The sequence below is a fragment of the Ochotona curzoniae genome, unplaced genomic scaffold (genome assembly GCF_017591425.1).
Source record: "Ochotona curzoniae isolate NIBS_2020 unplaced genomic scaffold, NIBS_Ocur_1.0 contig_1302, whole genome shotgun sequence".
Lineage (NCBI taxonomy): Eukaryota > Metazoa > Chordata > Mammalia > Lagomorpha > Ochotonidae > Ochotona > Ochotona curzoniae.
In genome coordinates this window covers 6,682,774-6,698,570 of record NW_024465035.1, presented here as the reverse complement: position 1 = coordinate 6,698,570, position 15,797 = coordinate 6,682,774, and the positions used below count along the sequence as shown (strand labels likewise).

At 37.2% G+C, this 15,797-nt stretch overlaps 1 protein-coding gene across 1 annotated transcript in view; it reads left to right on the top strand.

The window, feature by feature from the left end:
* TBC1D5 (TBC1 domain family member 5) overlaps nt 1–15,797 on the top strand; it is a 354,778-nt gene that overhangs the window by 122,136 nt on the left and 216,845 nt on the right. Inside the window, exon 5 of the mRNA XM_040963401.1 lies at nt 5,804–5,932. Within this exon, the coding sequence (XP_040819335.1) occupies nt 5,839–5,932 (94 nt within the window). The 5' untranslated portion in view covers nt 5,804–5,838. The remainder of the gene's footprint in view (nt 1–5,803; nt 5,933–15,797) is intronic.

Genomic DNA, 15,797 nt, shown 5'->3' with positions numbered 1-15,797 from the left:
TTGAACTCTAACAATTATGGACTTACATATTCATTTTTCTAAGGGACATATTTCTGGGACTGATGTATTTTTCTCTATGTATAATATTCAAGTTGAATTTTTCACTGTTACAGTCATATTTATTGGTAAAGAAGTTACTTGTGATGATTAAAGTCAGTGTAGACATATTTGTTAAAAGATCACATTCTGCTTGGTAGTAAATATCATCTCTTAATAATATGTACATAGGGGCCCAGTGCCGTGGCGCAAGTGGTTAAGGTCCTCGCCTTGCACGCCTGGGATCCCATATGGGCGCCGGTTCTATCCCGGCAGTCCCACTTCCCTTCCAGCTCCCTGCCTGTGGCCCGGGAAAGCAGTCCAAGGACAGCCCAAAGCTTTGGGACCCTGCACCCGCGTGGGAGACCTGGAAGAGGCTCCTAGCTTCGGATCGGCATAGCATTGGCTGTTGAGCTCACTTGGGGAGTGAATCATCAGACGGAAGATCTTCCTCTCTGTCTCTCCTCTCTGTATATCTGCCTTTCCAATAAAAAAAATAATAAAAAATAAATCTTTAAAAAAAAATAATATGTACATAGGGGCCCAGCACGGTAGCCTAGCGGCTAAAGTCCTTGCCTTGCAAGCACCAGGATCCCATATGGGTGCCATCCTGTTCCACTTTGCATTAAGATCCTTGCTTGTGGCCTGGACAAGCAGTTGAGGTCGGCCCAAAGCCTTGGCACCCTACACCTGCGTGGGATATCTGCAAGAAGCTCCTGGTTCCGGGCTTTGGATCGGCTCAACTCCGGCCTTTGCTGCCGCTTCAGGAGTGAACCATTGGATGGAAGATCTTCCTCTCTGTCTCTTCTCCTCTCTGTAAATCTGACTTTCCAATAAAAATAAAATAAAAATTTAAATCATGTAGAGATATATGGAATACAAATTATGCTCAGTGAAGTAAGTCAATCCCCATAGGACAAATACCATATGTTCTCTGATATAAGGCAGCCTTCATACAAATTGTAATTCAGTAACCCTTTCCATACTTCTTTGGTACAGCCGTTGTGTTTTAATGTTTTTGTTTTTATTTTCATTTCTTCCAAATAGTTTCTTTTCTCTTATCAAATTATTCACTGACTCCTAGATCACACAATATCATCATTTTACATAAGAAGCTTTTGTGTTTTCTTTTTCATTTCTTCGCTGATACATTGGTTATTCAGTAGCATGTTGTTTAACTCCATCATGTTGTGAATTTTTTTTTTAACTTTATTGAATTTGTTTCATGGCTTCTTGTGTGAGGGAAAGTATAGTGATGGTGTAATAAAGACTGTCATATCCAGATGTGAGGATGCAATGCAGTATGCATCTCTACTTCCAAATCAATGATGGACTCCAAAAGAACCTGTTGGGAAAAAAAAAAAAGAACCTGTTGGATATATCTTAACAATAGGATGCTGAACTATCTGGCATTGTCTGTACCAGCAATGTCAGGACACACTTAAACAGACTGATGGACATATAACTGCTTATGAAGGACTATACTATTGTAATAATATGGGGAAAATCAGTTGGGGGGTTGTGAATTTGGTTGGGGTGGGGGTACGGAAATGCTAGACCCTATGTAATTGTAGCATAAAATGTAAAAATAATAATAAAATTAAAAGTTAAAAAACATGTAAATACATGGACCGCAAATTGAGCAATTATTTTTCCTAAACATTCATTTGTTTGAAAGGCAGTGTGACAGAGAGAGATCCTTCAAACACCATTTCATGCCAGTGGTGGGGCTGGGCCGAAGCAGAAGCCTGAAGCTACGTAAGCATTAGTAGCTGGACCCCTTGCTGCTGTTTTCCCAGGGAGCTAGACTGATAAAGCAGGTGGGATATGGATCTGTCCGCCTCGCAGGATGCCCATGTCACAAGTGATGGCCTGTCATGTTCCAGCACAGCCCCAGACCCTCCAATAGAGAACAGCCTAAGAGAATTCATGCTCATTTAAGAGCATTTATTGTGATTTTAGAAGGCAAACACAACAGCAGTAATCAACATGAAAATGTTTTTCTTAATATATTATAAAAAGTTAAAATAGTGCTTTTTATTTAAAACAAAATAACAAAATTCAAAACTAACTTTTCAGTAAGTTCTTTTTGATTTAGGTTATGTACTCATAATAAGGATAACTAGTAATATTAATACCTTTTTATTCAGAAGCTTGTTTGATAATAATTTATTCCTAGTCAACAGGTTTATTTTATTTCATTATAAAACATTCCTATGTTTCAGTTCCAACTTATAGAAATAATGCTTTAAGATCTGGTACTTCCTGATAGAGCGGCCGTGGATCGGTGTGTTAGGTTAATTCTGTAGCCTTGTTACTCAATAGTACTATCGGCTTCTCCAATTTGGACTATCTAAAGACTGAATTCGCTGAATGACTTCTTGATTCTTAATTAAATATCTTTCAGCACCTTGAATGAATAGCATTATGTTTTCAGGTATTTCATCTTAGTTGTACAAAGATTAATGGATTTAAATTTTTCCTTTCAAAATAATCTTTGACATGAGGTTGCTTGTCACTTGTTTAGTTTCTCTAAAGTTTGAAATACATCTATTCTATATTTTTTGTACATAAGGTATATAGCAGTGGTAATAAACTAGATTACATAATAAATTAACTAGATTATAAAATATGACTTAAGATTAAATTTTAGGAAAGTCTACCAGTTAACTTGTAATATACATTTTTAAGTATTCCCTTTCATATTTTTAAGATTATAAATGTGTATAAGAGTAAGGATCTTATATTAAAATGGTTGCCTGCAAGCTAAATGCAATTTTGAAACATGTTTCATGTATTCCACATCTTTTCTGTTGTACATTTGATTTGCCAACATTTACAGATAAACTGATTTAATGTAAAATTTTAGATTTCCAGTTTGTCTTAAAAGCTGAAGCAGAATAAAGGAGGACCCAGTTACCCGCAGGCTCTGTCCTCGGAGGATCCTATGTCAACTGAGACCTGCTGGTTTCATTGCCTGAGTTAGTGAGAACTAAATGTTCAGGAAGAGAAAGAATGTAGCTGCAAAGACTGGATTCAAATTCTGTCTGCAACATTTGCACATTGTGTGACTGTAGGCAAATTAATTTGTCTTGCCATAGCTCAGTTTTCTCTAAGGATGAAGAAAATAATCATTTGATAAAATAATATGCAGAAACATTTAGAGTGTCTAACTGTTGTTCATTGGTTTTAAATTTCATACAGTTAATAGTCCTTTTTTATCTGACCACAATAGGTGTTTGAATTTGATCACCACTTTGTAATAGCAGACTTTTTTTCTTCATCTCTTCATTTATTTGTTCAACATAATTTTATCAGTTTCTGTTTTATACTTTTGCTGACCATTTTTCTCTTCTCTACATTGCTTCCCTAGATTTTTTTCTAGGCATTCTATGTGTGTTTATTAATTTGCACATGTAGTTAGCAAAAACAGCTGTGTAGATAGCTGTGTAGATTGACTGATATGGAATTTATGGCTTTAGGAATTTTTACATGTTTGTTAAAAGCAAATGTTTTCTGTTTTCCTGAATTACATTCATCTCTTGTTTTTTTTACCCATGAGTCTAGAGGGGTAGGACTTCAAATTTGACCGTGATTGTGGTTGGGTAGCTGGATTGGAATCTGATAAAATGTAGGACAGTGTTCCTTGATGTTTTACAAGGTTACAGTTTTAATAAGAAAATAGACGGGATACATTTTGTGCATTTTGTGTTGGATGTGTGGGTATCTCTGGAGCCTTGGTTCCATAAATGAAAACCGTGCCCTGTACAAGTAGATATGTGTTTTGGGTAGACCTGCCCCTCCACTTACCTGTCCTCATTTCTTCTTCTCATATGCCCCTAACTCTTAAAATACAATAGATTATGGTATCTCCATTCTTTCATATGAAAATGGGTGAATCTGGTTTGTGTTTTCTAAGACTTCTTATTTGGGAAGATAAATTCATTCTTATGAAAGCAGAAAATGTGTAAAGCTTAGTGTCTCCTTGGAAAAAATGGTTTGTTTTTTAAAGTCTGGATTTGGAGTAATTTATAGAAATTACCGTTAAGAGAGAAACCTTCAAAATATTAAAATAAAAATATAATGGTAGTTTCTGTAATTTTGTCATTGTAGCTGTCATACCAGATGCAGAAATAAAATATTGAGATATTGATGCTCTTGGATACGTAAATATAAAAATTTGATGAAGCCACAAAAATATCATGCAAGTTAAAGGTTGACAACCTTTGAGGAAAACACGTTTTATATAAGAAAAATTTAATTTTTAAAAAAGACTTATTTTATTAATTTGAAAGACAGAGTCACAGAGAGGAACAGATAGAGATCTTTGATCCATTGTTCACTTCCCAAAAGGCCAAGACTGGGCAAGACCAAAGCCGGGAGATTACTCAGGGTCTCCCATGTGGATTCAAGACCCAAGCACTTGCACTACCTTCTGTTGCTTTTCCAGGCCCATTAGCGGTGAGCTGGGTCAGAAGCAGAGCAGCTGGAACACAACCAGGTCCCATGTGGGATGCTGGCTTTGCAGGCAATGGCAGTATGAGATGCCTTCAAAAGTTGTCAGCCAATTGGGAAACCCGGACAGAGTGCCTGCCTTCTAGCTTTGGTCTGACCAGCTCTGGGTGTTGCTGGCATTTAAAGCCAATAGAGGATCTCACTCTCATTCTGCCTTTCAAATAATACAAATAAATAAATAAAAACAACAAAATTTTATCTTAAGACAAATAAGAAACAGATTCTGTTCAAAGATACTCATTGTCAGCCTGTTCATAGAATTGAACAACTGAAACTATCCTAATTGCTTGCAAATAAGCTATTGGTTCTGGAAATTGTGATAACTTGTATGTGTGTTTAGTGGCTGGAAAATGCTGCTTTGGGTGTCCAAGATCCGTGGTGAATGCCTTGCTCCAAGTCCTGGCTCTGGATCCAGATTCCAAGTTTGTGCAAGTGGAGATTATGGGAAACGACAGTTGACAGCTCAGTTGTGTCCCTCTGGCTCCCTGGAGGCCTCTCCTTCATTCCCAATGTTTTAGCTTCAGCCTGGCTGGGTTCTGGATACTATGGCGTTTGTGGAGTGAACTGGTGGATGTGAGCTTGCTAGTTGTTTGTTTCTTTTATAATCACCATCTTTGTGCCTTTACAGTAAAAGAAATATAAAGGAATTTGGAAAAGCATCACATGGAATGCCAGGGATTTCATAGAAATGACAAAATAGTCATTTTTTTTTAAACTGGTAAGGAAAGCATTCATGATAAAGCATATAATCAGCATGCTCAATATGATAAATTTAAAAATATAGATTTGTAAATCCTCAGAATATAGATAGGAAGAGTGTGTCCTGAAATGTTAAAAGTTAGATTTGTGGTTAATACAATTTGTAGCCATTTAATTTTGCTGCATTTTCTGTATTTTAAACATTTCTGTCGTGAAGGTTTATTGTTTTTATCACTATAATAAAAGTATAACCATGACAATATTTCTTTAATTTCAGCACTTTTTTGTACAAAAGTTTGTTGAAAATAAATTTGATTTGAAACTAGGATCAAGGTTATAAACTTCAGTGTGTAGGAGTAATTGTTGAAATGGAAATTTTCATCCCACCTTTTTGCTTCCTTGCATAAGTCTGCCGACGTGTAGTAACAGTCCCTGGAGCCTGTGAAACACTTGTTAATGTTTATAATGCTCATTTAATCATCTTGTCTTGTATTTATCCCCAGTCATAGCAGAATGGAAAATCATTTCTCTCTTAATTGTTTTCACCTTATAGGTAGTAACTTCTGGTGACATTGTCCAGTTGCCAACATGTATCATTCCTTATCTGAAACTAGACATCCCTTGCAAACCGAAGAACAGGAAGTGGGCATTAATCCCTTGTCGAGTTACTCCAAATCTGGAGGTGAGTCTCCGTGCTTGAGCTGCCTGGGTGCGGGCAGAGCGGGCGTGAGAGTGCCAGTGAGCTCAGGCTATTTTCTGGGTGACTTCCTTCCTGAAGCCCAACAGAGCAACTCCAACAGCGTTTCCTTGGTTTTGTATAGAACACTCTTGACATTCATACCACAAACAGTCCCAAAGCTGTCGGATATCCTGCACTGCCTTCTCAGGCTGTAAGCAGGGAGCCGGATGGCAAGTGGAGCAGCCGGGACAAGAACCAGTGCCCATATGGGATGCTGGCTCGTAAAGTGGAATATTAGCCAATTGAGCCATCACATGAGGGTGGCATGGATATTTCTTTACAATATGTTTGTGTCTTTGTGCATCTTTAATATCTTTTACATTATAAAAATTCAATTGATTTTTAATGAAAATAGCAAAGTTTATTTATTTCTGTGATTTTACTAAGTAAGGATTCTGAAACAATGCTGTTTGCAGACTTTTATGTAAGTATAGTGTCTGTTTCAGTTTTATTTTATTATCTTCTTGATAAGCATGATACCTTTCCTAGGGTACTTTTTGTTAAATGGTGCCCGACAGATGTCCTCAGTATTAAACAGTGAAACTGTCATGAAAAACTGCTATAATTGCATTTTCAGGTTAATATGTCTTTGTGTTACAAATATAGAAAACATTATCACTAAATGTTTTTAAGCTAATTGTTTTATATGCTTCAAAGCATTGTTGTTTTCAAGTTTATATTTTTTCCTCTGATATTTCATTAAATGCCTTTTTCTTTTCTTTTTTCCTCCTTAAACCTGGTTAAGAACTATTTTAAATTAATTTTATCATTTATTGTTTCCAGGAATGAGTAGTTACCTTTACTGAAAAGACATTTCGTTTATATCCCAGCCCAACATTTCTGTGACATACTAAGTTATTAGGTCTGAATTGATGTTTAAAAGTGCCATTAATTCATTTACCCCAAATGTTCATTAACAATGTAAATGTATGCTGATGTTCTATGAGACAAGGAAGTGACTAATGACTCTTCCAACTAACAACACTTAAAATGAATAGAAACTTTAGATAGCTAATCTTGAAGTAATCAAGCCCCTCATTCAGCGTGGCATCTCTGTATGCTCTAAAACAGCTGTCAACTGTTAAAAATATACACAAAACACACACACGCACACACACGCACACCCCCCACACACATCCACATGCAAAAAAGAAAGATATGTAAATGTAAATGTCTAGTATTCTAAAACCTTCAAGGTTACTAGGTTACTAACCACAGTGGGTTTTGTGCATTGTATATTTGAACATACAAAGCATCTATTTCATCTTCTTTAATTACCATTTTGTAGAAAAATATGTGTTGCATTTTAATAGGGTTGTCATATTTCCTTGAAGACTCATCACCTTTCATTTGTTTGTTTCTTCTAATATGTGCCTTCCCTGGGGTTTCTTCAAGTTGGGATCTTTTTACACATTTCTGTCAAAATCATTAGAAAGTTCTTGGATACTGGATGGCTTAAATTCCAGAAAAATATTGCACTTATATAGCTAATTCCCAGAGTAAATATCATTTGTCTTTTTATAAAACTCCTGTTTTGTATTCTATTAGTAAAGGAATCTTCCATTTCTAAAATATGATTTTTAATGTTTACAAACAATACTGACTGTTAATATGATTTTTAGGATTTTAAAATTTAATATAAATAGGATAGAAATGGAGAGTTATTATTTTCATGAGTAATTGAGGAAAATAGATAAGGAAAGTAAAATGTATACTAGATATGAATATGTAATCTTAAAGGATATTTTCCTTTTGAGTGTTTGAATTGTTTTTTGTAAGTAGAGAAACCTCTGTTGTTCAAGTGTATACACAGTGGTTATAGGCAACATTTAAATCTGAGTATTTCAATTTCACCCACAGACATACACGTTTGTGTACTCTGTACATTAGTTTTCAGAAATCATTGTGAACCTGTTATTGTTGTCATTTTTGGAGAAGCTTATTTCAGTAAGCATAATGATTTCCAGTTGCATCCATTTTGTTGCAAAAGACAGGATTTCATTCTTTTTTGGAGGGCAGAGGAAGGGTTGAGTTTCTTTCCATAGTGTATATTTACCGTAACTTCTTTATCTCGTCATCAGTCGATGTACATCTGTGTTGATTCTATGTCAACTTTGGCTGTAAACATGTGTGCAGAAAACAGTTTGATAGACTGCTTTCATTTCCTTTCGTTAAATTTCTCAGGATAAGGAGCCTGGGCATGTGATATATACATTTTCAGATTTCTGAAGAATCTCCATACTGCCTTTCACAGTGTGTGAACTGCTAGTTAATATTCCCACCAATGTGGGTCCCTGCCCATCTTTGCCACTAGCTTTTATTCTTTGAGTTTTGAATGTTAGCCGTTCTGACTGGGGTGAGACCACATTCAGGTTTTCATTTGCATTTTCCTGCTGGCTTGGGATCCTGAGCAACTTTTCATATGTTTGTTGGTCATTTATTTGTCATCATTTGAAAATTGCCTGTTCACATCCTTAGCTGTGTCTACTAGATTATTTTGTTGTAGAATTTCGTGATATGTTTATATATCCTAGATATTGATCCTTTATCACATGTATAATTTTCAAATCATTTCTCCCATTCTTTTTGGCTTCCTCTTTGGTGAGTGTTTTCTTTGCTGTTACTTTAATGTAATCTCTTTTGTCGATTTTTGCTTGTATTTACCGAGTCTTAGCCTATGCCAGCGACTTGGAATGTTTTTGCTGTGTTTTCCTTTACTAATTTGAGGGTTTTAGGTCTTAAATTAGAGTCCTGTTCCATTGTGAGTTGATTATTTAAAATGTAAAGTTGGGAATTATTTCATATTTACACATGCATAGATCCAGTTTTCCCAATCATTTGCTGAAAAGACTGGCTTTTCTGTAGGTAGTGATTTTTACTTGTTGGTCAAAGATCATTTGGTAGCAGATGAGTGGATTAGTTTCTGTGCTCTCTAGTCCTTTCCATTGGTTGACACGTCTATTCTTACATCAGCAGCAAGGTGTTTTGATTATAATTGCCCTTTAATCTTTTAAGATCAGGTATTATAATGCAGCCAACTTTGTATTGTCTTGGGTTGTCTTAACCACTCAGGGTCTCTTGAATGATTTCATATGAAATTTAAGGTCCCCCCCCCCCGATTTGAGAGCATGTTTTGGCTTTTTTGTTGGGATGACGCTGAATCTACACATTGCTTTGAGTACTGTGGACAGTGATTATTTTAATTCATCCATTCCGTGAATACAGAAGATTTTGCCATATCGTGTATCTTCTTCCTTTTCTTCCTTAAATCTTTTGTAATTTTCTTTTCTTTCTTTCTTCTTTTTTTTTTTTTTTTTCTTAAAGCAGGCAGCATGTCATATCAGTTCAGGCAAGCACAGTTTTTTTTTAAAGATTTTTTTTTTTATTGGAAAGTCAGATATAGAGAGAGGAGGAGAGACAGAGAGGAAGATCCTCCATCTGATGATTCACTCCCCAAGTGGCCACAACTGCCGGGACTGCACCAATCTGAAGCCAGGAGCCAGGAGACTCTTCCAGGTCTCCCACACAGGTGCAGGGTCCGAAGGCTTAGGGTGATCCTCGACTAGTTTCCCAGGCCACAAGCAAAGAGCTGGAACAGAAGCGGGGCCGCTGGGATTAGAACTGTTGCCCATATAGGATCCTGGCACATGCAAGATGAGGACTTTAGCTGATAGACTACTGCGCCAGGCCCCTATCTACTTTTTTTTTTTTCTTAGAGGAGGAGAGACAGGAAGATCTTCTGTCAGATGATTCACTCCCGAGCTGTTCTGAAACCAGGAGCCTCTTCCAGGTCTCCCAAGTGGGTGCTAGGTCCCAAGGCTTTGGGCCATCCTCAACTGCTTTTCCAGGCCACAAGCAGGGAGCTGGTTGGGAAGTAGGGCTACTGGGATTGGATCTGGTGCCCATATGGGATTCCAGTGCAAGCAAAGTGAGGAGTTTAGCTCTAGGCTACCGTGCTGGGCCCTACAGTTCCTTTTGATTTGTTTTCATGTTGTATCATTTTTTAAATACTTATTCTTCCAACTTCATGATGGAGATGTAATAAGTAATGCCTAAATCATACAATACTATAGTATTTCAGAAATTTGGTTTTGTTATAATCCTCCATACCAGTTTGTTTCCTTACACGGAGTATGTTAACAATTAACAATTTAATTGTTAAATCAAACCTTGCTTCATGTGAGGTAAAACAATACCTTAAAATTTGCCATTATTCTCAAAACTCTGTTTCTATTGTGTGGTCCACCTTATGCCCTGCTTCCCCTGTTATCCACAGCCTGGGACACCTCGTCCCTTGGACTCTGTGTGTGTGTTCACTCGTGTGCAGGGTCCAGGAGGACATCTAACCAGCATCTCCCTCTGCTGATGTAATGGAGAGTTTTTTCCTTTAGGATATATTAGAACAATGTGTTTAATGCTCTTCAATTTAATTTCCTAATATCACAATTAATACAATTAGGGTCACTTGAAATGAAACTGTTAACAAATTGAGTAATTTACTTTAACAATGTCAATGTGTTCTCACAATTACATTTGCTTTAATTAGTATACAAGCTATTATTTAATAGCATACTTCACATAGAAAATTGTAATAATGTATTCTTGGCTCCTTATAAAAGAAAAGAAAACTTTTAATGGACCAAGTAATTTCTGGAAGAGCTGTTAGCAATAAAGTGATGGAGGAGAAAGTAGAGAGTCAGAGAGGACAACAGGCAAGAATGTCTGGAAATGTTAGCAATTTTTTTTTGGTTGCTGCCAATACAAGGGATTTCAAAAATGCTTATGGAAAATTATAATTATTTTGTAATTGTTTTTTTCTGGAAATTATTTAAAGCTTGTTTGTACATGTTCTATTTATAATTGTATTAAAAAAAAGTTGGAAACTTATTGGTAGCTAGTGAAGAGAGCATTGATTTTTTGGTGTATGTGTGTGTGTGTGTCCAGGTTTGTTTTTAACAAAAAGATTGTCATTTGTTTAAATGACAAGGACAGCGACAGAGGTGTAAACCTCTTCAAATCCCTGGCAGCTGCCGAAGTGTTTGGAACCTCCAGCTTTGAGCCAGCCCAGCGTCAGGCGTGAAGAGCTGTATCAGTCTCCTGTGCTTGGGAAACTGTCGTGTGTGATAATGTAATGCCGGTATGGGTCGTTCTGGAGTTATGAAGCCCCTAGAAGCTTCACCATGAAGAGCACACCGTAGTGTTGGCTGTGGATATGGGTTACAAACGATGTATCAGTACGGATTTATCAGTGCAGCACATGTTTTATGTGAATGCAGCATGCCAGTAACAGGGAAAGCCACTCTTGTGAGGGAAGAGTGGGAGAACTCTTTATAAAAACTGTTTGCTGAATGTGTATGCAGCATTAAATTATAAGCTGCAGAGTTCTTCTATTATTTTCTGCAAAATGGTACCATACTTTCTTCCTTCAATTGTTCCTATTAGTTTAATATAAACACATGCTTAATTTATATACACAATTCTCAAAACTAGACACTTGAGTACTTAAAACTACATACACACGCACTCACACGCATTATATTTGTCAGTTAACTTAGCTCAGTTCTCAGTATCACTCACAGCCCAGTCCTTTTATAATTCAGTCCTCTAAGTAGGTAGTCTTTAAGACATCAACATCACTTCTAACATCTATCCCTTTATCTCACAATTCTTGTGTAAGCATCATTTCTTTAATTACTGGACAAGGCCATTTTTGTGTGATCAGTGTCTTAATTTTAAATTTGGAGATGTTTTTGTAATCATCTTTTTCATTAGCCCAACTGTATTATTGTGTATTCTTGATGCTTTTGCACAGCCCGGCTACTTAAATCAGCAGGGTAGAGGAGAAATCTTAATATAATTATAAGATGTTAACCTGAGATCAGTTTTTCTACTTGATTATTTCCTAGAATACAGAACAAGATAGTAACTATTTTAATTTTACAGCCCGTTCCATTTCAGCCGCAGATGAAAAGTTATCCAGTGGGTGTGGTTGTGTTTCAGGGAAACATTGACCAACAGGAGAGATCCGCCAAATGGCCCAAGGTATCGATGCAGGATTTATCAGCATATACATTTTCATGAACATTTTGACACTTTAGGTTGCTTTTTGGAACGTAGTGAGCTTACCTTCTTTTAATTGCATTTTGTCACAAACGTTCTGATGTAATGTAATCGCAATGCGTTTATATTCAACCTTGTTGCTTCTCTCTGTGCTTGTTCAAATCTCCTTTGAATTCTTCCAGTGATTTTTTTTTTAATTTCAGTAAATTGTAATTTTAAGCTTCTGGTTTTAAGTTTGGTTTCTTTTTACCATGTCTGTCTTTTTTTTTCAGTCTCTACTTTTTAAGACATTCTTCACCTATGATTTACTGTCCCTATCCAGTTTCCATTACTTGTTCGAACAAATTTGTGGCATTTGCTTTAAAGTGTTTTTCTAATAAATTTAATGCTTCGGTTTCTTTGAGGACATTTTCTGTTAATTTCATTTTTCTTGTGAATGAGTCTTTAAAATGATTTTCTTGGATATGATCATGTGGCAACCCTAGCAGGAAGGTTCTGCTCTGTTTGCATTTGCTTGTTGGTGCTAATAGGGGGGATTGAAGTTTAATGACTGTTATATCCATTTTTTAAAAAAGATTACTTTCATCAGAAGGCAGGTTTTCCAGGAAGAAAAGGAGAGTCAGAGAAGTCTCTTATATGATGGTTTGTTCCCCAGATAACCTCAGTGGCTGTGGGTGAAGGAATCTGGAGTCAGGGGTCCAAGGCCTTGAGCCATCTTCCACTGGTTTCCCAAGTTATAAGCAACTGAGCTGACCAGAAGTGAAGCAGCCAGGACTTCAGTCGGCACCCGTACTGGATGTTGGCACTGCAGGTGGAGGATTAGCTTATTATGCTACCACACTGGTTCCTATATTCAGTTTTTATAACATCCTTCTTTGTCGTGTATCAACTATAAAGACTATTTACTTAGCGTGGTTGTCAGCTTATGCTGTCATAGTTTCCTTAAGTGCTGGAGCTAGGAAGCAAAAAAAAAAAAATAAATAAATTGATACCCTCCTGGACTTTGCTTTCTGGTTCTGTGCTGAAGGGGAGAGAGGCTTGGATAAAGGTGGAGTCTGTGGTGATCTTTTCTGAATGTGAGTTCGCCATTGGCACGTGAGTGATGCTCAGAGTGCCCGGCAGATGTGCCACCTTCCAGAAGCACTCAGTCCCACGGGTCTCCTTCCCTATCCATGCTTCCTCATGCTGTTGCACATGCCAACCGCTTGTCCCAATGATTTCTTCCACCTCCACTTCCCTAAGACAAATACTTTCTGTCTCTCAGGGCTTAACAAGAGCATAAAAGGAAAGTACTTGGGTTTGTTTTCCAGGAAGTGCCAGGAGGCAACACTTCCACTCTCCTTTCTTGCAAAGTAAGGCCCTATCTGGCCTCAGGGTTGTGAACTTATCTGCACCTTTAATCACTCCTCCAGGCGGTAGGACAATGAAAAGTGGCACAGCACTCTCTCTTCATCCTTGTCCTGTTTAGGTTTTTAATAGATTTCAGAGCTCTGCAAGTGTTCATTCTTACAGTTTTGCCAGCATGGTAGTTGTTTTGGAGAAGTTATGTAGCCAAGGAATTTCTGGCTCTGCCCTCGTCCTACTGATAGACTGGTGAAAGTTAAATTTTATTTAGAAGTTTCTGTCTTTTAAAATATTACAGAGAGAGCATGCATGTGCAGAAAAATTGCGTTGTTCTCAGACATATATGTGCATAGGAGTCACAAACTTTATTACAATATACTTAACAACAGGTTTTATTTAGATACTAAAAGTTCCTAAAATTTTCCATTTTCTCTTTTTTTTTCAGTTTTTAGAAGATGGTTTTGATAGTACTACACTTTCAAATTGCTTGATGTTAATATTATATTTTTAAATATAATTTTAAATATTTTTAAATATAGTTTCCATTTCTATGTTAAATATATTTGTGCTAAATAATTGCATGCTCATAGTTACTTTGCAAATAAAAAGAATTGAATATTATTACTCTTTCAGATTTTTCTTTAAAAAAAAAAATCAAATTGAAGGAATTTGGTGTCTAACATGTGTGGACATGTTGCCTGGGGCTCTGTGGTTCACCTTGGTAACGAGGTGGAGCTTGCATACTTAAATATTACCTGTTATCCCCGTGAGGCCTGTGGGTGTTTTATTTGTTGTACTACCTATTGCGGTTACTAAAGTCACAGCAGTGTGCTTGGAACAGTGAAGGCTCTTTTCCAAATCTAGGGCGGGAGCCCCTTTATCAGTTATGGAACTTCTATGCTTAAAGCTGAACTAGGGTTCTCTTGATGACATGTCTTCAACAAGTGGTGTGCAAGAGATCGCTTCCTTCACTGAGTCTCATGGTTTTGTAAAAACTTCTGAGTGTACGATTGTGATTGCTCTCTAAACTCCTCTTGTTCAGGTTGCTGTATTTCATAATAAGTATAACTTTATTTTGACATACATGTTGTATGAGCCAAACTGATTGATATACAATATTTCTAGGTCATTTGAGATTCATTTTCTTTTTAAAGGTTTATTTTATTTTTACTGGAAACTCAGATATACAGAGAAGAGGAGAGACAGAGAGGAAGATCTTCCATCTGATTATTCACTCCCCAAGTGGCCACAATGGCCAGAGCTGAGCTGATCCAAAGCCAGGACCTCTTCCAGGTCTCCCACGCAGGTGCAGGGTCCCAAGACCCTGGCCGGTCCTCCACTGCTTTCTCAGGTCACAAGCAAGGTGCTGGATGGGAAGTGGGGCTGCCAGGATTACAACCGGTGGCCATATGGGATCCTGGTGTGTTCAAGGTGAGGAGTTTAGCTGTTACGCTACTGCGCTTGGCCTGAGATTAATTTTTTTTGTGTAGCTGGAAGTCATAATATTTTAATAGTGCTCTGTCTACATTTAGTTAATTGCATGTTAAAAATTAACATCACAAGTAACTTAGCGGCAGTGTTGATGTAATTCCTTTGTCCTGATTAAACTTTGTATACAAAGTACAGTAGCTGCCTGATGTCTGTATCGCCTACTTTTGTGATTCGAGAATATGATTAATTTGATAGTATGACCATATTTAATTCACCAAAGCTATTTATGTTTCTATATATGAAACCTGCCAAGTGACAGTGCTTCAGATAGTTCATGGAAAATGTAAATAACAGATAACTTTCAGTGCAAAAAGAATTTTTGAAATCCCTGTTTTTTCATAAACAGTATTTTTTACGAATCCTTAGAGTGTCCCTCAAAAACATGTTTTCAAAATTTTTGTATCTAAGTAATCTTTTTTTTTTTTTAAAGATTTATTTTTATTATTTTTTCATTGGAAAGGCGGATATACAGAGAGGAGAGACAGAGAGGAAGATCTTCCGTCCGATGATTCACTCCCCAAGTGAGCGCAACGGGCCGATGCTATGCCGATCCGAAGCCAGGAGCCTCTTCCGGGTCTCCCACGCGGGTGCAGGGTCCCAAAGCTTTGGGCCGTCCTCGACTGCTTTCCCAGGCCACCGGGAGGGAGCTGGAAGGGAAGCGGGGCTGCCGGGATTAGAACCGTCGCCCATATGGGATCCCGGGCGTGCAAGGCGAGGACCTTTAACCACTTGCGCCACCGCGCCGGGCCCGTATCTAAGTAATCTTACATTCTCGTTTCTTATTTTGAAATCTTCATTTTGTAGTACCTCATATATAATTCATGTATGAGTTTTCTGATTACTGAATTCACACCCATAAAACCTTTTTTTTAACATTATTTAAAAACGCAATAGTAAAATCTTCCTATAAACA